Source organism: Rhinolophus hipposideros (assembly GCF_964194185.1).
Source record: "Rhinolophus hipposideros genome assembly, chromosome: X".
Classification (NCBI taxonomy): Eukaryota; Metazoa; Chordata; class Mammalia; order Chiroptera; family Rhinolophidae; genus Rhinolophus; species Rhinolophus hipposideros.
The window spans coordinates 21448968-21473386 of record NC_138046.1 but is presented as its reverse complement, the minus strand read 5'-3'; the positions used below and the strand labels follow the sequence as shown (position 1 = coordinate 21473386).

The 24419-nt window shown below is 40.6% G+C and overlaps 1 protein-coding gene across 3 annotated transcripts; it reads right to left on the bottom strand.

The window, feature by feature from the left end:
• Nucleotides 1–244: 244 nt before the first annotated feature.
• ZNF75D (zinc finger protein 75D) lies at nucleotides 245–24215 on the bottom strand. 3 transcript variants are annotated; one of them, XM_081041665.1, is made up of 7 exons: nucleotides 23944–24034; nucleotides 21918–22430; nucleotides 20524–20716; nucleotides 19723–19814; nucleotides 19269–19395; nucleotides 8241–8392; nucleotides 245–1146 (listed from the first exon to the last, which is right to left on the bottom strand). In XM_081041665.1, the coding sequence occupies exons 2-7, from the start codon at nucleotides 22350–22352 to the stop codon at nucleotides 1135–1137; spliced, it is 1011 nt and encodes a 336-aa protein (XP_080897791.1). In that variant the 5' UTR covers nucleotides 22353–22430; nucleotides 23944–24034; the 3' UTR covers nucleotides 245–1134. The 3 variants fall into 3 exon arrangements, with proteins under 3 accessions (XP_080897791.1, XP_080897790.1, XP_080897789.1); XM_081041664.1 differs by lacking the exon at nucleotides 245–1146 and having other exon boundaries at nucleotides 6072–8392; nucleotides 23944–24215; XM_081041663.1 differs by lacking the exon at nucleotides 245–1146 and having other exon boundaries at nucleotides 6078–8392; nucleotides 21906–22430.
• Between the last annotated feature and the right edge of the window lie 204 nt (nucleotides 24216–24419).

Here is a 24419-nt window from a genome sequence, read left to right as displayed (position 1 = left end):
CTCACATGGGCTCCTATAAGGGCATTTTCATAAGTGTGCCTGGGTATTTGATGGCCCACTGTTGTTCTGAAATTCGCATTTGACACTTTTGGAGACCTCAAACTTGCTGGAAGGAATGGAACGATAGAATGTTAAAATTAGTTAAATGTCTCAAAAATGTAAACAGTTACCCTATGACCCAGCAATTTCTCTCCCTAGTATACATCAAACACAGGTCAAAACATATGCCCACACAAGCAACTGTGCACAGATGTTCATGGAGCCTTTATTCATAATTCCCAAATAGAGGAAACAGACACATGTCCATCTACCGATTATTAGATTTTAAAAGTGGTATATCCTTGCGATGGGGGAGGGTCCAGCCATATAAAAGAATGAAGCAGTGATGCCTTCCACAACATGGATGAGTCTTGAAAACATTGTGCTCTGCGAGGAAAAACCAGTCAGAAAGTACTACACATTTTAGGGTCCATGCACAGGAAAGTACAAAACAGGCAAATTCCTAGAGCCAGAACTGAGATTAGTGGTTGCCAGGGCTGGTGGTGTTGCAGATAATGGTGATGATTGCTGATGGGTATCTTTCTTCTTTTGGGGGTGAGGAAAAGGGTCTGGAGTATGTAGTGATGTTGGCTGCAGGGATATATTGAAAATCACAAAGTTTCACATTGTAAAGGGTGATATCTGCTATATTAATTTCCTCTCTAAATGAATAAATAAAGTCCGTTGGATCTTAATTGGTCCTGTTTCAGAAAGTGTCTTGGCTCTTTCGACATATCCTAGTTTACCTGGAAAGTTCCACTTTCTTCCTGATCATCTGAGATTCTCTCATAGGTGCTTTATACTCTGCTAAGAAGATTTGCCTGGCCTATTAGTAGAAAGTCAGCAGCTCCAGGAGCCCACAGTTCCCTGTGTGGTCCCATCATTGTTCCATGTATTCATTCATTGCAGACACCTGAGCTGGCTGTGAGCCAGGGTCCTTATGCTGGTCCTGGTGAGAATCCAGTTAATATCTTTCTGGTGCAACCTGGCAATTTCACATATGTGCTGTTGTGCTATAAATACTCATCGGTGTTCATCCATTTTCGGGAAGTATAATAGCCTTGGGTATTGTTGTATTAACATATTCCAGTGAACTCAGTATTGAAGCTAGGAAAAAAAATCGGAAAAGATCAAGTCTTCTGTGAAATGTAAAATACATGTGACAACTGAAGAGCAGATAAGTTCAACCCACTAGAACTCATGGAAACCTTGATTGCTGGCCAGTCACACACAGGGATTTTTGCCCATCCAGGTATCCGAAATGTGTACCTGACCTGTAAGAGTGGTCAGCGTGGCCCATTTTGAGCTTCATAGGTCAGCAGAAAAAGTGACATCCGTGGTTCATGCCTAATAAAATAATGTTATTCACTCCTAGGGAGAAACTATGGTCTCACGTTGAATAGGAAAAGGGCTCAGGAGCTTGATTGAACTAGGTTTCAACTCTGGCTTGGACAAAGAACTCAACTTTTCTAAAGTGAGGTTTCTGACTGCAATATGGGGATTCTCACACCTTCCTTGCAGGGGAACTGCAGAGGTGTTAGGAAGATAATATATGCTGTGCAAGCAGTGCCCGGCATAAGCACTCATAGAAGACTAGTTGAAATAACCAACTACATGTGTAAGGTTTTCCATTGCGACGCTGGTTGGGTGGGTTGGGGGATGGGGACGTCCTTGGGGGCAGTTAGGTGAGGCTTTCCAGGAGAGCTGGGGCTGTTCAGCTGCGGGCCATGAGGGAGCTCTGGGTGAAAGGTCTCGCCTGCCATCGGACTGCAGCTGGGACAGCCTGTTAGCATGCCATCTGGAACCAACTTGGCTACTGGAATCCCAGGTAGTTAAAGTGAAATGCTCAAGGCTCCTCAGCACAGACCATGGCTACACAGACCTTCAGTTTGAGGAAAGCCCTCCTGAGATCCCACTGAAGACCACTGAGCTTACTACAGTGCTGTTTTCCTTTGGAGCCTAAGTCACCAGCATAGGCTCCGTCCTGCAGGCAGGCAAGGTTCGGGGGTGGGGCAAATGGGCATGTTCCTGCCCCCACCCCTGGACTTACCAGCTGGGCAACCCCTACTATGCATTCAAAGCCACGGAGATTACTCCTGACATTGCAGACTTTGATAACTTGCACCCACCTTAGCCATTGAAGAAGAGTCAGAAATGGGACAGATCAGCTTTAAGACGGTGACCAGAAACAATGTCTACTGGTCAAGGAATTCTGCGTATTGCAGATGTTTCACGAGCAACACACAGACTGCATGAGTCCCTTCTTAACTAATTGTGAGCTCATTAACATCTTCAGGAGGGACTGAGCTTATAGTTAGCGAAGTAAGACAGTATACTTTATGATCTCGCATATATTTGGAATCTTAAAAAGCCACCCTCGTAGAAGCATCTATTATAATGGTGTTTTCCTGTAGCTGGGGTTTCAGGAAATGGCAAATGTTCTTCAATGGGTACAAACTTCTAGATATAAGATAATGAGTTCTGAGGATCTAATACATAGAATTGTGACTATTAGGTTAAAAATGTTGCATTATATACTTGAAGGTTACTAAGAGAGTAAATCTTAAATGTTTTCACCACAAAGAAAAAAGGTAATTATGTGAGGTGATGGAGGTCTTAGCTAATAGCACGGTGATAATTATTTTGCAATATATATGTGTGTCAAATAGTTGCATTACACATGTTAAATATACACAATCTTATATGTGCACTATCTCAATAATGATGGGAAAAATGACAGGGAAGAAGGGAGGGAGGGTGGCGAAAAGGACCGAGGGAGGGAGGGAGAGATTTAAAAAATGGATTCTCTGGAGAGGGTCAAAATCTTTTACACAAAAACTTAGCCATAAAAGAGGCTTATGGTAGGTATTGAACCTGGGGTAACCATGTCATAGGAAAGCAACTGCCTCCATAACTGTCTTCAGCAGCAGAAATAACAGAAACTGTTATTGCTTCTGCCCCTGACTCCTCCTCCTCATCCCCCCACCGTGGATCATTTGAATTTTATTGATTGTCTTGTCATTACTTTCAAATATATAAAGCAGAAAGTGAATGTAAAATAATAGAAAAAAACATATATTGGTCTCTGCCTACAGTTCTTGGCGCAGAGCTCCTGAAACCTTTGTAATGTTCTAAGTGATAAGAACACTAGGAGCATCTTTTGTTGTAATATCTGGTTTTTGACCTTTGTTCCTGACACAGGCAGAGTTCCTAAATCCCTTGGAATTTCCTGGGTGATAGGAGTGTCTTTTGTTCTGTTGAGGTAATTCTTGGTGTGCTTCTGAGTAGCTTCTGGATGGGGGCTTGTCACCAGAAAGACCAAGCCATGGTTAGAAGCTTGGAGCCCCTCATCATCTGGAGAGAGGGGCTGGAAATGAAGTTAATGACTGATCATGCCTACATCATAAAGCCTCTACGAAAATGAAGTCCTTACACCCCTGCCACAGTAGAAAGGGGCACAAGGGGAAGAAAAAGCAGAATAACTCCCTTCAGGGAAGCTGAGGCCCTCCCTAAGGGAAGTCTGGGGATGGGCAAATACATGGGTACTATCTGAAGAGATAATGCCCTCAGGCATGAGACCTTATCAAACTGGAGTTCTCTGAGGTGTCGGTAGTCCTTGCTTTGGAGTCAGTTCCTTCTAGCTACTCTAAGTCTCACTGAGACAAACCAGAGCCTGAGAAGGGCAGGGAAAATCTTTCTTGGCATTTCCTAGCTCTTCCTTTCTACTTCATTCCTAAGTCCCAGCCCGAGCAGAATTGCTTCCTGACACTGGCCTGCTCTCCTGGTCCCTCTCTTTCCCTGAGTTGTCCAGAAAATCTGAGGGTAACATGGTGCTCACCAGTGCTCCTCTCAACCTTGGCTCCTGCCCTCTTCCCTCGTATGTTCATGATTGCTGATCCTCAGGAGAGTTTCCCTGACTCCCTGTCCCTTCTTCCATAGCTGTGTCCCTTGCCTGAATCTACAAATGGCAGTAAGGAACAGGCAGCACAGAGGGAGAAGAGGAAGGCAAAGACAAGAATGAAAATGGAAGAGCTTAGCAGCAACTGTGAACAGCTGTTGAGCCAGGGACACAATGTTGTAGGGAGTGCCGTCCTTTAAATGAGAAACAGCTCCCCCCACACCTAGCCATTCTGTTTTTGTGTCCATTCCTCTGGGAGCAGTAAAACACATTAACCCTCACTAGGTCATATCCCTGTGTACCTCTCCTGCTCTATTGAATAGGATTGGCAAAGTGGCGGGAGCAGACTTGGCCTGTGGCAGGGAAAGGAAGGTGAAGGAGGAAGAGGCTGCTTGGGGGTGGAGGAAAGACAAAAGGGGACCTGAACAGGCTCTTGAGAAGAAAACATGTACTTGTTTGCTTGGAGGGAAAAGATAAAGACCTGAGTCCTATACAAACTGGCTGGGGCCCACTGACATGCTCTTGTGCCTCAGCCATGAACGCAGCAGCCTTCTGCTCCCTAAGCTCATGGCTTCCGACCTTCGGCCGTATAAATGCAGACCTGAGTGGGAAAGGACTGCTGTCCTCTGCACTCCCAGCTCCTTTCTCATCCTCTTTTTTGCCAAACCCATCTTCTCCCTGATGTCCTTCACTTCCTGAGGACAGGAGTACAGAGACTAAGATGTGAACCCACATCCCTCACACCTGGCTCAGGTCTGCGTCTGTCTCCTCCTGTGAGATCTGAAGTTGGAGCATTCTGCCTCTTCATTATGTCCCTTGAATAATCAGCCTGCTTCTCCAGTCCCCAAGTTCTCATATGCTATCTTCCTGTTGTATCTTCAGAAAGGCAGTGGAGGTCACATTTCTTAGCCATATGTTGTGGAGGTGGTGGGCAAGTAAAAAGCAGAGTGATCTTTCCCTTTTATTCCATTCTGTCATTTCTTTCCTTAGTGCCCATGTCTGTTTTTTTGAGATGATGAAGGCTGATACAAGTGGTCAGGATGCATGGGGAATGGGACCCTAGGAGGCCATGTCAGAGGGATGAAAGGTAAGAATAGGTACTGATGAGACAGCTGGGAACGCCCAACTTCTAAATCCTGTTCCACAATGGACAAGAATGTCCTTTCTTTCTGGAGCCCTTGTATTCAAAGGGCAGTGGAGTTGGAAGTTGGAACCAGGAATCATCAATGCTCTTTGTTTCTGCCCATTCATATCTAAAGACCTTCCTGCCACTTACCTTAAATAACTGATCTCTAAAATAGGAGATGTTCTCATGTTCTCTGTTTTTGACCTCTCCTGGGAATGCTAGATGAGAACCTGAAAGATAGATGAGCTTTCAAGCTAACAGCTGTTGTAACAGGGATTGGCAGCTTTGTGAAAATGGTGTGCTGCTTGGCTGACCCGTTGTCAGGAATTTTGCTGAATCTCATGAATGGGCAGTAACTACTTGCTCTATTGATGCAGTACTTCCTTCAATTTTTGAGTCAATCTCTTCTAAATGCTACACGAATAAATGTCCTTTGAATGGTGGTAATGATAGCAGCTATCCAGGGTGGTACCAAACATGGATTCACACAGAGGGTGTGCCCTCTGTCAAAAAGTTGAATTTCCCCTTAGTTCCAAGGGCACAATCTCAGATAGTTCTGGAAAGAATAGTGGGGCAGTCAGTCTCCAAGCCTTTAGGAATATAAAGGAATCCTTTCCTCCCAGGCCACTTCCTCTTCTGTGCTTAGCTTTTATTCTTTTTAGTGCCTATTCTACAGTCACCTTTTCCCTCTTTCATTAGTTTGAGGATGCACCTGATGTGTAAATACTATCCACAAAAATTCCAACCCTAGCCATCACCTCCCCATTTTCAAGCATCTAGTATATTTTGGTTCTGTTACTCATTAGCAGTGTATCTAGTTGAATGGGGATATTAACTTAATTGTTTAACACTGACTAGAGAGAAGCATCTCTAGAGAAGAATGTCATACCAGAAGGCTACCATTCTGACCATCATTAGAAGGCTTAACAACCAGTTGGAAATTATGGAAACCTTATTAACTAGGGATGCTTAAAATCTGGACAAGTAGACAAGTTGATTTTCTTTTTTAAATAACTAGTTGAAAGATGAAGGAAGAATGTTCCAAATGTTTATGGAACATTTCCTGCAGCCCGTCAATGTTAGGCATGCTCATGTCTCTCATTTAATCCTCACAGCAGCGCTGGAAGAAAAGAATTATCTCCACTTTACAAATCTGGAAAGAAGCTAAGAGGGCTCTTGATGGAAAAAAATATCTGAAGATACCTAGTTCAAAAAAAGTGAACATTGACCACCACTGAGTGATCTAATAACAATATTTTGTGTTCAAACATAGTAAGCAACAACATGCCATTTTCATAAAAAGGTGTAAATTTTATGAATTAATATACAGAAGCCTTGGCCAACATCTTTTTTTCTTTAGTTGCGTAGGAGGATGACTTGATTCACAGATTGCTCAAAAACACAAGCTGCAGAGAATAGGGATTTGGATTGACAAGCTTGTTGCACCCTCTACCAGCCTTGGCCAACAATCTAAGATCTGACAGATACAAATCCATGTTTTCTAAGTTCCATGCCCTTCCCTTGACATCACATTGTTTCTCAGGAGATAATCACTGAGGCTAATGGGGAAGGAAAAGGAACAACCATCAAAAATTTTCTGTCTGACCTAGCTCATTGGGGCCTTCATTCTAAGCCACAGGCCTTACTCTATTCTTGACACTCTGGACGTTCCCTCCTGGTATCCAACGTGCACTGTGGCTACAAGGTCACAGGGCTCTTCTTGGCATTCACAGTAAACTATTTTGCAAAATCTCCAGACCTTCCTGTAGAGCATCCAGGTGTGTGGGCTTGTGCTGAGCAGCCATAATAATGGGCCTCCCTTTAGGCCTTAGAGCAGTGTGGCACCAATTTGGAAGCCTCCAGTCTACATAATTAAAAGTCAAAGTCAAAAAAAAAAAGCCATTCACCACTGCCCTGTTCTTCCCACAAAAAGACAGGTAATCTGAATGAGGGCCCAGACTGCCTCCTTCACCATTTCATTCTATATACCGCGGTGTTGAGAAGACCAGCTGGAGGAGAGATACCAAGTAAATGCCTGTGTTGGCATTCAGGCTTCCCTTGTGGCTTGGAATTCCTTGATAGGAAACACTGCAGTAGTGGGTGCTCAGGAGAGAGGCAACTAGAATGGGGGGCACTTCTCCCAGGGCAAACAGTGAATCCTGTCTTCCTGTTCCAGAATAAAGTTCTCTGAGCCCTGGACTCGCTTGTTCATGCGGACAGAATAATAGCCATAGAGAACCTGAATACTCTTGTTTTCCATCTCTCCTGAGAAAGAAGGACAGCAAAACTAGTGGCCATCATATATTTGCTGAGCATCTGATACCTGAAGAATTCAGATCACTGAGGATGGGGAAGCTGAGTAACCGGACAGATACATAGATAACTATAGATATATGATAGCTATATTTTCACTCTTTATTTATAAAGTACTCAACAGTATTGTGCTAGGCACTGAAGAAACAATGCTGAATAAGAGAGACAGCTTACATTCCCTTATGTAAAGCATGACATGTACCCCTCCCAAACTTTCTGTTGATGACAGACTCCTATCATCAGGCACCTCAAAATTTTGTACTCTTGCATCACCTCTTAGGGCCAAGCTCCATATGGTGACTTTCTTCAGACTGGAGACACTGGACACGATTCCCTTCTCCTGTGGAGCTTCTGGTGTCTAAGAAGGCTTGACCGCCTGCTGAAGTTTCTTCTGCATATGCTACAGGAATAAGGCTGCTCACCTGTGTGGGTTCTCTGGTGTTTGATAAGGTGTGAGTTCTGAATGAATCTTTTCCCACATTCATGACATTTAAAGGGCTTCTCTCCTGTGTGAATTCTTAGATGTGTGTGTAGATTTGTGTTATGACTAAAGCTTTTCCCGCACCAAGAGCATCTATATGGTTTTATTCCTTGGTGTGCCATTAAGTGCTTGTTAAGATCGGAACTCCATCTAAACCTCTTATCACATTGGTGACATTTATAGGGTTTCTCTTCAGTGTGAATTCTCTGGTGTTTAATAAGATCAGAGCTAACTCTGAAGCCTTTTTCACATTCCTGACATTTAAAAGGTTTCTCTCCCGCATGGCCTTTCCTGTGAAGATCCATACGTTTTGGAAGCTCTTGTTTACAAGTTGAAAGTTTCTTTCTTTTCTTCCCTGTAAAAGCTCGAGGCCGTTTCTGTACCTTGTGTGTGCCACCATGATTTTCTTTGACAGTTGTTTTCTGGGCAACTTTCATTCTGGCCTTTCTCAATACTTTGCATCCTGATGCTTGTAATTCTAATGTAGAAGTAGACATAGATTGGTCATCTCCAGTGTCATTTTTGAGCTTTAACCCTGTTGGAATAAACACACAAATTAGCCATCTATGTCCCAGAACAAGAAAACTAGGAATGGAGTGAAAAAACAATGACTGCTTAAAAAAAAATAGAGGAACAAGTTTTTCCTGGTCCAACCTACACAAAATTGCATAGGCCCATTTTCCCCTGATCTTCCCTGTTAGGCCCAATAACAAATCCATTAAAGAATATAAGACATAACCAACAGAAAATTCTAAAAAGTAGTAAGAAACAAGGCAAAATGGTTTGGGACCCCAGGACTAGAAGTATAAGTTGTCTTACATCCCACACCCAACAGAAGAAGGCAACCCAGATCTAGTGTTTCCTAACTCTCAACCTAGCAACAGAAGGCTGCCTAGATAGGCTTATTCCCTCCCCTGTCTGAATGAGAAAACTTCTGACAACATCGGAACCCATTACCGTTTCCCCAAACATAAGACCTCGCCGGACATTCAGTATTATATTATAATACTGATAATACCCGGTATTATATCATACTATATCATATTAATTATCACATCATATTATATTATTACATTATATTAGACCAGGTCTTATATTATAGTAAAATAAGACCGGGTCTTATATTAATTTTTGCTCCAAAAGACACATTAGAGCTGATTGTCCACCCAGGTCTTATTTTTGGGGAAACATGGTAGGAGACACCAAAGTGGGCAGGCAGAAGTAGAAAGAGGTACCTAGGCACAAGTGGCTCGGCCTAGGAAGCCTCTTTATCTCTGTGGGTCTGACACTCCCCATTCCCACTGAGAGACATGCTGGCCTGTAAATAAATGCCTTCCTTACCCTCATCAGGGAGCACAAGCAGGAACACACGGGAGCCTTAGCAGTACCACATAAACCAGAGAAACACCATAAAGGCTCTGAAAATTAAACTGTCACTGGAAGCATATCCCACAAAAGTAGGAAAGAACCTTTGTGCTAAAACTAAAGTAGGGTGATTGTCCATTAAATTAATTAAAATATTTAAATAGGACCCAGACTATCCTAACATAATAAACAAAATGATCAGGATACAATACAAAATCACCCATCAGACCAAGAACCCAAAAAAATCACAACTTGAGAAAAGGCAATCTAACAAAAATGGAATCAGACTAGAATTTAAAAAAACAGAGAGGTGACAGGAAAATCTAAAAATACATGAAATTAAACAATGTACTCCTAAATAACCTATGGTTCAAAGAAAAAGTTTCAAAGGAAATTTAAAAAATACATAGTTGAATGAAAATGAAATTACACTATATAAAAATAGGTGGAATGAAGATAAAGAAGTGCTCAGAAGACGATGTATAGCCATAAAAGCTTACAACAGAAAAGGGGAAAGGTCTCAAATCAATAATCTAAGTTTCTACGTCAAGAAACCAGAAAAAAAAGCAAAATAAACCCAAAGCAAGTTGAAGAAAGCAAATAATAAATATCGGAACAGAAATCACAACCAAACGAAAGCTTGTTCTTCAAAAAAAAAAAGATAAAATTGATAAACCTCTATCACGACTGACAAAAATAAAAGAAAGAAGACACAAATCACCAATATCAGGAAGGAAATTGGGTATATCACTATACATTGTGCAGTAATTAAAAAGATAATAAGGAAGTACTGTAAACAACTTTACGTTCATGGATTTTAAAAATTAGGAAAAATGGACCAATTCCTCAAAACTATAAACTGTCAGAATTCAACCAACATAAGATAGATAATTTGAATAGCACTATTACTATTACAGAAATTGAATTCATAATCAAAAAGCTTCCAAAAAAAAAGAAATCTCCAGGTCCATATGATGTTACTGGAAGATTCTACCAAATACTTAAAGAATTAACACCAATTTTGTACAATCTCTTCCAAAAAAGAGGACATACTACCCAACTTATATTATAAGGTCAGTATTACCCTGACAGCAAAATCATACAAAGACCATACATTAAAAAATAAAACTACAGACTAATATCTCCCCTGAACTTAAATGAAAAAATTCTCAACAAAACAGTGGAAAACTGAATATAACAATATGTAAGAATTATATACCATGATCAAGTAAGATGTACTACAGTCATGCAAAGCTGGTTCAACATTTGAAATTGATCAATTCATAACCCACCTTATCAAAAAGCTCTGAAAGATCACACTCCTATTAAGTGACATAGAAAAATGTTTGACAAATCCCACATCCATTTATGATAAACACACTAAGAAAATTAGGAATTACATAGACATGCTAAAGACTATAAACAAAAACCCTACTAATATCATAGGTAATGGTGAAAGATTTAATGTTGTCATGAAAATTGGAAACAAGGCAAGGATGTATACACTCATCACTCATATTCAACATGGTACTGGAAGTTGGAGCTGTTACAATAACCTAAGAAAAAGAAATAAAAGGCATTGCAGATTATGTAATTGTCTATATATAAAAATCTCAAGGAATCTACAAAAAATAACTCCTAGAATAAATGAGTTCACTAGGTTCACAGGATACAATATCAAAACACAAAATCAATGGCATTACTATGTAAGAATGATGAACATGTAGAAACCAAAATTGAAAATAATACTATTTATAATAACAGAATATGTAGAAGATCTATATACTGAAGATCATAAAAACTTGATGAAAGACATCGAAGAAGACCTTAAAATAGAGACATACTATGTTCACTGATTGGAAAAATCAACATAGCAAAGACAAATCCTCTTCAAACTAATACATAGGTTTAAAGTAATTTCTAGCAAAATCTCAACAAAGTTTCTTGTAATCATAGATAAGCTTACTCTAAAATTTACATGGAAAGGCACAAGCTCTAGAATAGCTAAAATAAAATTTTATCCTGACAAAAAAGAATAAAGTGGGAAGAATCACTCTACCTCATAAATATTAAAGCTTACTATATTACATAGCTACAATAATCAATACAGTGCAATATTAACAGAGGGATAGACACATAGCTCAAAGGAACAGGGCAGATATACACAAATATGCACAATTGATCTTTGACAAAAATGCAAAAGCAATTCAATGGAGGAAGGATAGCCTTTTCAACAAATGAGGCCAAAGCAATTAGACCTCCATAAGCAAAAAAATAAACCTCAACCTGACATCACACTTTATATAATAACTCAAAATGGATCATACACTTAAAAACTATAAAACTTTTACAAAAAGAAAACATAGGAGAAAACTTTACAAATCTAGGGCTCATCAGAGTTCTAAGCTTTACACCAAAAAAATACAATCTATAAAAGAAAACAAAGAAAAATTGGTCTTATCAAAATTTAAAAAATTTACTCTGTGGAAGCTCATGGGAAGAGCATAAAAGACAATATACAGACCTGGAGAAACTATTTGCAAACCACATTATCTGAAAATGCACTAGAATCTAGAACATATAAAGAACTCTCAACACTCAACAGTTAAAAAACAGTTCAATTAAAATATGGCAAAAGACATCTCACTGAAGAGAATATACAGATGGCAAATAAGCACATGAAAATGCTATAAAACATCATTAGCTATAAGGGAAATGCAAATCACAAGGACATATCTATCAGAATGGCAAAAAAAAATAATACAATACTAAACACTGGCAAGGATGTGGGGAAACCGGATCACTCATCCATTGCTGGTGGAAATGGAAAATGGTACATCCACTATGGAAAACAGTTTAGCAGGTTCTTATAAAATTAAACATGCAATTACCATATGAACTAGCAATTGCACTCTTAAAGCATTTATCCCAGAGAAATGAAAACTTATCTCTACAGAAAATCCTGTACATGAATGTTCATGGCAGCTTTATTCACAAAAGTCAAAAACTGAAGACAGTAAAGATATCTTTCAATGGGTAAGTGGTTAAACAAACTGTGGTACATCAATACTATGCAATACTATGTAGCAGTAAAAGGAGTAAACTATTGATACATGCAACAACTTAGATTAATTTCCTGGGAATAATTCTGAATGAGAAAAGTTCATCTCAAAAGATTTTATAATTTATATTCTATTCATATAACATTATTGAAATGGCAAAATTTCAGCCATGTAGACCAGGTTAATGGTTAGCATGGGTTGGTGATTGGATGGGGTGTGGGAGGGAAATGTCTATAGTTATAAAAGGGCAACAGAAGGAATCCTTGTGGTAATGTAACTGTCTAATACCTTGACTATGGTAATGAATACACAAACCTACAAATCTGACAAACCTTTACAGAACTAAATACACACACATACACATAAACAAATACAACTAAAACAGGAAATATGAGTAAGGTCAGTGGATTATATCAACATCAATATTCTGGTTATTGTATCATATATTTTTGCAAAAAGTTATGGAGGGAAACTAGGTAGTGTGTATGGGTTCTCTTTGTACTACATTTCAAAGCTGCAAGTGAATCCACAATTACCTCAATAAAAAGTTCAATTAAAAATACAGCAACAGAGGACGTCATCAAAATGGTGGCGTGAGGTGAGCCTCTGTAAAGCTTCCCTGGAATTTACAACTAATTGGACAACAATAACTCCACAAAGGTCTCCCTGCACAGCACACAGGCAAGACGAAGAGGCCCACTACTGAATTCACCTCCAGGTGGGTGAATCGCGCGAGCGGTGGAGGAGGGAAGAGAGAAGTGCGGAGACAGAGCCAGCGGGCGGATGACGCTGACCTAGCTCAGTGCTCCAAGCTCGCTGCATCCCGGAGCGGGAGAGGGAAGAACTCGGACTAGTAGGGCTCCGCTTATGGCCCACAGGGCTGAGGGGGCAGAATATAACACGGCTGAACCCAACGCTCATGGCCGATACCTCGGAGAAAAGACTGAGGGAAGAAGGCTGAAAACGCTGATCTAAACCCTCACTGCCGAGCAGAGAAAGGAAGCTTTAGGCACTGAGACTAGCAGCCCCCTCTTTACCCTCCCAGAGCTCGCCCAGCCCCCAGGTGCCCAGTGCTACAAGCAGAACAGTAGCAGTGTCAGATCAAAAGAACAGAATATTTGCTGTTCTGAGAACTGTGGACCACAGACACAGATTGGCAGCCCAACTAGTTCCCGCAAAGGGAAGGTAGCTGTGGAAGCAGAACCGGCTATGATGGTTGTCACCGCCATTACTCCAGGCCACCACTCACAACTCACCCCACCCCTGGCCCCACCTATCTGGGCAGATCCCTGAAGGAGTAAACAGAACTGCTGACACATATGGGTCTGAATCTGGTGCAGGAAGAGCTTTGGAACTTCAAAAGCTCTCCGCATCCTCACATGGACACTGCGCCCTGTGACCAGATGAACTATTAACAGAGGAGAAGCTCATCTCCCAGGGAATCCCCCCATTGTGTGAGAAGCTGGAATAGTGCAGAGAAAACATAGCACTACCATGTGAGAGAGAAAAAAAGGCTGCAGTCGGAGAGAAAATAAAACATTCTACCAACAAGTACTGGAAAACAAAAGAAAGACCTCTTCCTATCATCCTGTTGCAAAACCACTCCTGTAGATGTCTAGGAAGAGAAATAATAAATGAGTAATTGCCACGAATAACCAAGGCAACAAACAGCTCAGAAAGAAAGTGAAAAGTCTCCAGAAAAAGAACTTAAAGATATGGAAATACGTGACTTAAGTGACAGAGAAGTCAAGGTTGTAGTTCTGAAAAAACTCAACGAGATGCAAGAAAACACAGAAAGGCAGTTTAATGAACTCAGAAACACAATCAAAGAACAACATGAACATTATACTTAAGAGATTTAAATTACAAAAAAAATAGATTTTCTGGAGATTAAGAACTCAATAGAAGAAATTAAGGATGAAATAACCAGTTTAGGTAGTAGAGTTGACCACATGGAGGAAAGTATGAGTTACATTGAAGATAGAAACCTGGAAATTACACGGATGGAAAAAGAAAGAGACTTGAGACTTAAAAGAAATGAAAGAACTCTACAAGAACTTCTGACTCCATCAGAAAGAGCAATATAAGAATAATGGGCATAACAGAAGGAGAAGAAAGAGAGAAGGGAACAGAGAATATATTCAAACAAATTGTTGATGAGAACTTCCCAAACTTGTGGACAGAACTGGATCCTTGAATCCAAGAAGCAAATAGAACACCTAATTACCTCAATCCCAACAGGCCTTCTCCAAGGCACATTGTATTGAAGCTGTCTAAAATCAACGACAAAGAAAGAATCCTCAAGGCAACCAGGGAAAAGAAGACGGTAACCTACAGAGGAAAGCCCATTAGATTATCATCAGATTTTTCAGCAGAAACTCTACAAGCCAGGAGGGTGTGGAACCAAATATTCAAACTACTGAAAGAGAGAAATTATGAACCAAAAATAATATATCCAGCAAAGATATCCTTTAGATGTGAAGGAGGAATAAAGACCTCTCCAGACATACAGAAGCTGAGGGAATTTTCTAATACACGACCTGTACTACAATAAATACTAAAGAAAGCTATTCCACCACCATCAACAGGGACAATTTGTGGCAACCAAAACATAAAAAGGGGGAGAGTAAAGGCCTGAACCATAATATGGGAATGGAGAAAGTAAGCGTGCTGAAGAAAACGGAATACTCTAAATACCAAACTTTCTTTTACATAAACTTAGGGTAACCACTCAAAAAAAATCCAGAACTGAAATACATACTGTAATAAAAGAAGAAACAGAGGGAAACATCAAAAATACCACAAAATAGAAATAATAGACAACAACACAAAGGCAAAGAAATAATGGAGACACAGCGTTACCAGAAAACTAAAGATAGAATGACAGGAAATCCTCACATATCAATAATCACCCTAAATGTAAATGGACTGAATTCACCAATAAAAAGGCAGAGTAGCAGACTGCATCAAAAAACTAAACCCAACCATATGCTGTCTCCAAGAGACACATTTCATCTACAAGGACAAGCATAGACTCAAAGTGAAAGGGTGGAAATTGACACTCCAAGCAAATGGTACCCAGAGAAAATCAGGTGTAGCCATAATGATATCAGATGAAACAGACTTCAGGGTGAAAAGGTACCAAGAGACAAAGATGGCCATTTCATAATGGTAAAGGGGACTATACAACAAGAAGACGTAACAGTCATCAATATTTATGCCCCCAATCAGGGAGCACCAAAATATACCAAGCAACTACTAACAGAACTATAGGGAGAAATTGACCAAAACACAATTATTCTAGGGGACTTAAATACATCACTGACACCTATGGATAGATCATCCAAACAGAAAATAAATAACGAAATAGCTGCCTTAAATCACACATTACATGAAATGGACATTTTTGACATTTCAAAAAATTGAAGAGACAGTACTTCCTAATTCATTTTATGAGGCCAACATTACCCTGATACCAAAACCTGGTAAGGACAACACAAAAAAAGAAAACTACAGACCAATATCTCTGATGAATACAGATGCAAAAATCCTAAACAAAATTTTAGCAAATCGAATGCAGCAATACATTAAAAATATTATTCATCACAACCAAGTGGGGTTCATCCTCGGGGCACAAGGATGGTTCAACATCTGCAAATCCTTCAATGTGATACATCACATAAACAAAATAGAGGACAAAAATCATATGACTATATCAATTGATGCAGAAAAAGCATTTGACAAGATACAACATCCATTTATGAGTAAAACACTTAGTAAAATAGGTATAGAAGGAAAATACCTTAACATAATAAAGGCCATATATGACAAGCCCTCAGCTAGTCTCATAATTAATGGTGAAAAACTGAAGCCCTTTGCTCTACATTCAGGAACACGACAGGGCTGTCCCCCATCTCCTCTGCTTTTCAACATAGTGTTGGAAGTCCTTGCCAGAGCAATCAGGAAAGAGAAACAAATAAAAGGCATACAAATTGGGAATGAAGAAGTTAAATTATCACTCTTTGCAGATGACATGATGCTATATATAGAAAACCCTAAAGATTCCACCAAAAAGCTATTAGAAACAATCAACGAATACGGTAAAGTTGCTGGCTACAAGGACCTATATGCTGAAAACTATAAGACATTTTTGAAAGAAATTGAAGAAGACACAAAAAAATGGAAAGACATTCCATGCTCAAGGATTGGAAGAATCAACATAGTTAAAATGGCCATATTACCCAAAGCAATATACAGATTTAATGCAATCCCATTCAAAATCCCAATGGCATTTTTTAAAGAAATAGAACAAAAAAATCATCAGATTTGTTTGGAACCACCAAAGACCCCAAATAGCCAAAGCAATCTTAAGAAAAAAGAACTATACTGGAGGTATCACACTCCCTGACTTTAGCTTGTACTATAGGGCTACAATAATCAAAACAGCGTGGTACTGGCAGAAAAACAGACACATATACTGATGGAATAGAATTGACAACCCAGAAATAAAATCACATAAATATGGACAGATAATTTTTTGACAAAGAAGCTAAAAACATACAGTGGAGGAAAGACAGCCTCTTCAATAAATGGTGCTGGGAGAATTGGATAGCCACGTGCAAAAAATGAAACTGGACTGCTATCTGTCACCATGTACCAAAATTAATTCAAAATGTATCAAAGACTTAAGCATAAGACCTGACACAATAAACTGCATAGAAGGAAACATAGGTACTAAACTTATGGACCTTGGGTTCAAAGAGCATTTTATGAATTTGACTCCAAAGGCAATGGAAGTAAAAGCTAATATAAACAAATGCGACTATATGAAACTTAAAAGCTTCTGCACAGCAAAAGAAAGAACTATATGAAACTTAAAAGTTTCTGCACATCGACAAAATAAAGAGGCAACCAACTGAATGGGAGAAGGTTTTTGCAAACAGTGCTTCTGATAAGTGGCTAATATCCAAAATATACAAGGAACTCATGAAACTCAACAAAATAACAAACAACCCAATTGAAAAATGGGCAGAGGACCTGAAGAGACATTTCTCCAAAGAGGACATATAAATATAAATAGCAAATACACATATGAAAAAATGCTCAACATCACTAATCATCAGAGAAATGCAAATAAAAACCACAATGAGATATCACCTCACCCAAGTCAGAATGGCTATCATCAACAAGACAAATAGTAACAAGTATTGGAGAGGCTGTGGAGAAAAAGGAACCCTCATACACTGTTGGTGGGAATGCAGACTGGTGCAGCCGCTATGGAAGGCAGTGTGGAGGTTCCTCAAAAAATTATGAATAGAATTACCATATGACCCAGCAGTCCCTCTCTTGGTTATCTACCAAAGAAATCTGAAAACATTTATACATAAAGACACGTGTGCTCCAATGTTCATTGTAGCTTTGTTTACGGTGGCCAAGACACGGAAACAACCAAAATGTCCTTTGATAGATGAATGGATAAAGAAGTTGTGGTATATATACACAATGGAATACTATTTGGCGGTAATAAAAGATGATACAGGAACATTTGTGACAACATGGATGGATCTTGAGAGTATAATGCTAAGCAAAATAAGTCAGACAGAAAAAGCAGAGAACCCTATGATTTCACTGATATGTGGTATATAAACCCAAAACAACAAAAGAACAAGACAAACAAATGAGAAACAAAAACTCATAGACACAGACAATAGTTTAGTGGTTACCAGAGGGTAAGGGGGGTGGGGGGAAGGAGATGAGGGTAAGGGGGATCAAATATATGGTGATGGAAGGAGAACTGACTCTGGGTGGTGAACACACAATGGGATTTGTAGATGATGTAATACAGAATTGTACACCTGAAATCTATGTAACTTTACTAACAACTGTCACCCCAATAAATTAAAAAATAATAGAGGAGCAGAATCTTAAAAATGTTAATGCCTTTCCTTGCATTGCCTCAGCCTCTTGGCAATAAGCTTGTGACCATACCTGTTGATTCAGGACCTCCCATATCATCTTGGCTAAGCATAGCTACTTTAAAAAAATCTCTTTGAGAAATATAGTTTACATATAATAAAATTAACCCATTTTAAGTAAAAAAAAAAAAAGGAAAAAAATGTTAAGGCCCTGTAAAGCCTCCTATCAAGGAACATTTCTTCTCTACCCATGAGTCTCCCCTTACCTGTAGGAGACTGTCCAAGACTGTCTTTCAACTCTTGGGGACCCGGATATATGGTTCTTCCCCTTTTCTAATAGATCAATTTGTTTAGAATGTAACAATGTTCTAAGAATAAAACCTTGAGGTCACGGACTGCCATCTTAATTCTACACTATTTTCAGGAAGAGTGAAGGACTCTTGTATTTTCACGTACTCCAAATGTTTACATGGGCAGAATCTTAGATTCAGTATCTTCTGTATACTCTATTGTGGTTATGGGTGAATATGTAATGAGGAAGCTAAGAACTAAACCTAAGGAGTATCAATCTAAACAAATGGGGAATGGGAATCCAGTGCTGTTGAAGTAGACTTGGTTAGATATAGTGGTGGCTTAGACTAGGATGATAAGATTGGAAGAGGTGGAGACATGATTGTATTCAGGATCTATTTTGAAGACTTGCTAATAGATCAGTTGTGGGGTATAACAGAAAGACTAGAATAAAGGATAACTGAGAGGTTTTGGCCTGAGCAACGGGGTAAATGGTGACGCCCTTTACTGAGATAGACAAGATATGGGAGGAGGAGGTCTGCAGGGTGGGGTGTAAGTATGATACAATAGATCAAAAATTATATTTAGAATAAATAAGTGGAATGTGTACTTGTAAAAAGTTCTCTAGGTGATCTGGATATGTCTTTCTTTTTCCCCCACATCATCAAGTTGAGAACCAATCAGCTAATGGAATACTGGAACTCTCACAGGAGTGCATTTCCCATTAACTGAGGACAGTTTATTCAACTTCTACACAAAGGAAAGGACGAGTCTTTACCTAGAGAGATGACAGTCTCATAGTTGTCCTGCATTACATCATTGTAGAGGATCTTCTGAGAAGTGTTCATTAATTTCCATTCCTCCTCAGAAAAAGACACGGCCACATCTTCAAATGTCAACAAACTCTAAAGAGAATAGGTTTTAGTTCAGTACTTGCCACTACAGAGGCTGTCCTATCATTCATTTCTGAATTACATGGCAGGCCAGTCACTGAAGTTAAGCGTAGATTTAGGTGGAAAAGTGAGATGGCAGAAAAAGGAGGAGGCAAAGACATTAGTTGACAAGCTTAGGAGGTGCCCAATTCCCACTGTGCCAAGCCTAGTTGTATAGAGGACATCTGGAGCTAACATGGCTCAGAATACCTGCCAGGCACTGTGGGTCTTGGGCAGCAGAGAAAAGCACAGACAAGGTTATATTCAGGCTGCCTGAAAAAGCTGAAAAGTACAGCTTACCTGGGACTTGGGTAAGATGAGCTCAGATGCCATCTTCCAGTTTTGGGTGCTTTTCTGCTCAGAAAAGGCTACAATCTGTTGAGCAGGCACAGCTGTGGGTGGAAAAGAGCCAGAAATTTTTTTTTGTTTATGAATATCCTGAGCTGATTTCGAAAATATAGAATATCTGTATTCTTTCAATAAAGATGGTTTACCTTCGTGTGTGTGTGTGTGTGTATGCATGTGTGTTGCCCAAAGTGGCTTTGTTATAGTAATTAAGAATCAAATAGCCACCACTATATAGAACCAGTTCCCCAGTTGACTGTTTCCCCAGATTTCATGGGAGAAATTAAGAGAAGGAAATCCACTATTTTTTTTTCTCATAAAATAAGTAGATCACTGTGCTGGGCAAGAATTACAGGTGTTTGAAAATGAAAGACTCAAGTCCTCCTGTGTACAGTAGGAAATGTGGGACATTTTGTCTTTTATTATTTTTTTCCTGGTATACAATTCTCTTCCCATTTTGCTACTGACAGCCCATTTCTGATACAGGCAAGATGACCCCATCTGTCCCTGTTCCATCTTCTTCTCTCAAATTTCTCAGGAGCAAGGTCCACAATGTGAGTAATAGGATTCGGTGGTCTGGATATTTCTGCACATCAGACTGACCCTCATGTTCACCCACCACTGACCTATTGTACTGCCACCCGACAGACATCATAACTGCTAGTATGGTGGAGCACCTGGGTAATTGCCATGACATTCTAGCCGAACCAATTACTATGACAGCTCCCAGAAGAGAATTATTATGAAGCTCCTCACCTCTTTCATGTACAGGTTGGGTATCTTTGTGAATATTCCAGCCAAGCTGTTCTTGCAGTGCCTGGTGTGTATTCCAACATTCTTTCTGGAACACACCCATTGGTTGGGGCTCTGCTGGCTTCCACTTAAAGCCTGGGGCCACTGCTGTTCCTCCCAAGAACACTGCCTCCTTTCCCACGTCATGGACTGTGACCTAGAAATAATCCCCATCCTTATTAGCACAGAATTTAATTTGAGTTTTGGGGTGGTAGTAGAGGGACAAACAAGAGTAGAGCCCAGATTTGGGGAGTGTATGACATTAAAGGAAGTAATAAAACACTGAAAATATATTGTGCCACCATTTTCTCACAAAGAACTACATACGTGATCTGGAAAAATTGGGATAAAATGAAGAAAGCTGTGACTGCAGGCAGCCTCCACCACTCTGCATATAGTCGAAACTCGGGTCATTAACAGAGTGCAAGCAGGCTGCCTGTTTCTCACACTGCCTTCACTGGCTTACTTCCTTGACTTAGATCCTTGCCTGAGTGGATTTCTATCTTCTAGTTTTCTCTGAAAAATAAGGCAATGAATAAAAAGTTTTTCTTGTCAGTCAGCTTTTCCATTCTTCCATGACTAGGGAAGAATTTCATGGAGAAAGGAAATGGAATGAAGGAAAAATTGGGAAAAACTGGGTTCTAACTCCGTCCACATGATTCAGTTGTAGTAAGACAATAAAAATATGTTCTGCCCTGTAGTCTTCAAGGTGGGCTCCTGAGGAAAGGAAGTATGCTGGCATCTCCCAAGGACATACTTTGGTTCCCCACTCACCAGCAAAAAAAAGAACAGACCATGAAGGGAGGGCAATGGAGGTTCTTTTCCTGGCCCAGAGATGTGTGTTCCCCTTACAGAGGGCATTACCCCTCAGCATCTTGATTCTCTCCACTTCTCTGTCGGCCTTTCTTGTTCTGTATCATTTCTATTTTTTTTTTCTATTTCTGTTTGCTATCTTGCTCCTTTGATCTCTAAGTGCTGCCCTTTTTGGTTTGTTTTTCAGATTTTTTTCTCCCCTTTCCCAACTCATTCTTGCCTTTTATTTCTCTCTTTCTAAGAAATCAAGTCATATCTCCTTGGTCATGGCAGACTAGGCCCACCACTCTCAATTTGCACTGGCCCTAAAGAGAGCAAAACAAATTTTTTTCCTAAGGCCAGGAAACACTGCCAGGAGATCCAAAACCTGTAGACTACTGATGCATTGTCTGTGATTTCAGATCCCACCTATCTGTCCTAAATGAACAACGGAAGTTACTTAATCTATCTCATTGCTCAATTAAGCTCCCCACCCGGACATAGCCACATTTATCCTGTATTTCACTGTACATGGAAAGACTATTTCTTCTCACCTCATTACTTACCCCACAAGGTTCTCTCTGAAAGCTTTTCACCAGGGCCACAGCCTCTTTAATGCTCTGTGGATGATGCCTCTGCACCCAGTTCTGGGTATCCCTGGGTAGAATGGCCAGGAACTGCTCTAGCACCAGCAGTTCCAAGATCTGTTCTTTTGAGTGGATCTCTGGCCTTAGCCACTGATGGCATAATTCCTGAAGATGGCTGACAGCTTCGAGCGGTCCAGGTGCTTCACGATAACAGAAGCTCCGAAAGTGCTGGCGAGCGCTCTCAGGACCAAGACTGTCCATCTGTGGGTTGGATTTCTTACTCTGACGGGTGCTCTCTTTCACAGACTCCTTAGTCTTCCACAAAGCCTCCATGTGTGGGTACAAGCATGCATTCGCCTTCATATGTCTCATCATAATTTGCTCTAGGAACAGTTTTTCTCCTATGTGTGACATCTTCCTGGTACCACCTTTGCCAACTGAGGCTGTCAAATTTGGTACAAAACCAATGAGTAGATCTTCTCCCCGACGGCACTGAGGGAGGGGAGAAAAAAAGCACACATCAAATGAAAGCCACATGACACATATTTACTACTTACTAATTATCAGAGAAGAATGAACAAAAAAGTTCCTGTCCTTCTTCCTTCTTAAAATCAACTGCTATGTATTAGGACACTCATGATGACAGATTACTTCAGAAGGTATGTTTCTCTCCTTTTCTGTTACTCTGAAACAAAGCACAGCTCAGAGAATACAGATGTCAATTGACAACTTTTTGTTAAAAGGTTGAAAAAAGGTTGGTGGGTGAAAAAAAAGGCACCCATTTGCTAAAAGGAGCTTTGAGACTACCCAATACTTAATCTGTGTATACTTAATACTTAATCTGCTTCCTGTCCCATCTTCACATACAGGGCATATTTGAGCTACTCTAAATTTTAACCCATCATCCCAGTCTTTTGTCTTCAGTCAGGGGTAAACAACTTCTACGTCCCTTCATTCTCTTATGAAGATTGAAACCTTTACTTCACGGATATTTGATAGTGTCCTTTCCATTGCATTAACACTGGAAGGAGAACTGAGACAGGAAGGTCAGAAAAGTAAAGTAATCAGGGAAAAAGTAACCTTATTCCTCTCAGCAAATGTCCTTCGCCTAAACAACCAGATGTCAACATATACTTATAAAGGGCACTGTGCAAATCTGTACCTGTGTATTAAATTTCTTTCTCACTGTACTAGAAAAACTTACATTTGTTTATAAGATACTCAAATGACAGAATGTAAAAAAGGAAAGAGAAATGGTGATGGTTAAAAGTTCTTGAGGCAGGAAGGGTCCAGTAAAGGTACCCCTTTTCCTGACTTTACATTTCCTCAGGGTCATATAGATCTTTAAGCAAGGCTGAGGACAGCTTTGCGAGTCTGATTTTCCCTGAGGTGATCCAGCAGAAAGAGCAACAAAATTCTTTCGAGTATGCCATTGGTAGTCAAAGAAAGATTGGTTCTTTGCTGCCTATCCAGGCTCAGGAGGTGCAGGGACACCTCCCATACATATTTTTGTTAGAAGTTTAATGTTTTTGAGGTTGAAATGACCCTTTCTCCAGTGATATGATCATAAGCTAGCAGAAACGGGAAAAGTTTCGCTGGGTGCAGTGATAGACATTACTGCCCCATCCCCCAACACTAATTGCTACACCTTCTGGATCGACCACAAGGGCGGCCATAAGCCCTATGCATGTCGGCAGCCTCCCAGTGTGCTTTAACAGCATCCCTGAGTGATACTTGCACATAAGATAGAAAGAGATTGCTTACGGACGTTAGATGTGTAAGTAGGAGCCTGAATACCGGCCTTGCTGAAAATAGGTCCCGCCCGCTCTCACTCCGGCCACCGCCTGGCAATGATGCCACCACGAACTGGGAAAGGCTGCATCTCCCCCCACACACACCGTCACCACCACGCAGCCGCTCCCAAAGGGTGCAACTGGCACGTGAGGCGGGTATCTCTCCGACTGCACTGACCAAATCCCAAAAGAAAATCAGGCTTCTAGATTACCTCCACGCAGCTCTGGCCTCCGGTGGACGCCACTTCCCTCTTCCTTGTTCGATTACAAAGTCGCCACGCCTCCCCACTGCTCCGAGGAGGAAGCGCTTGATGCCTGCGTCACTCTGGGAGGCGGAGTCGGTTGGTACCGCGCGACTCCTGGCGAATGAAGTGGCAAGACTCGGGAGCGTAGGAGCGTTGCAAGAGCAATCCCCCACCTGATCCCTCTATCTACCGGAGACCACACCCAGACCCTCCATTTTGTGGTCGTGGTCTGTGAACCTGGCCCCAACCGGAAAACGGAGATGCATTTCCGGTGGCTGACAGACAGCTACGCCCAGCCGTCTATCTCCCTTCCTCCACCTGTGCAGTCTCAGCCTAGTCAGCCAGGAACGTCCCGCAGGTCGTTTCCAGCCCGGAGGAACTCACCTTTTGCTCCGGTTCGCCCCAGATACAAAAGGGAGCTAATGCCACCAAGTCTCCGCACC

What these genes read in the sequence shown, in the direction of transcription:
- ZNF75D (XM_081041663.1), bottom strand. Translation starts at nt 22,352, where the DNA reads ATGTCACACATAGGAGAAAAACTGTTCCTAGAGCAAATTATGATGAGA. An exon ending in CTTGTGGGGTAAGTAATGAG is followed by an intron (nt 20,717 to 21,905) that starts GTGAGAAGAAAT and finishes GATTATTTCTAG; the next exon opens with GTCACAGTCCATGACGTGGG. An exon ending in TCATCTTACCCAAGTCCCAG is followed by an intron (nt 19,396 to 19,722) that starts GTAAGCTGTACT and finishes TATTCTCTTTAG; the next exon opens with AGTTTGTTGACATTTGAAGA.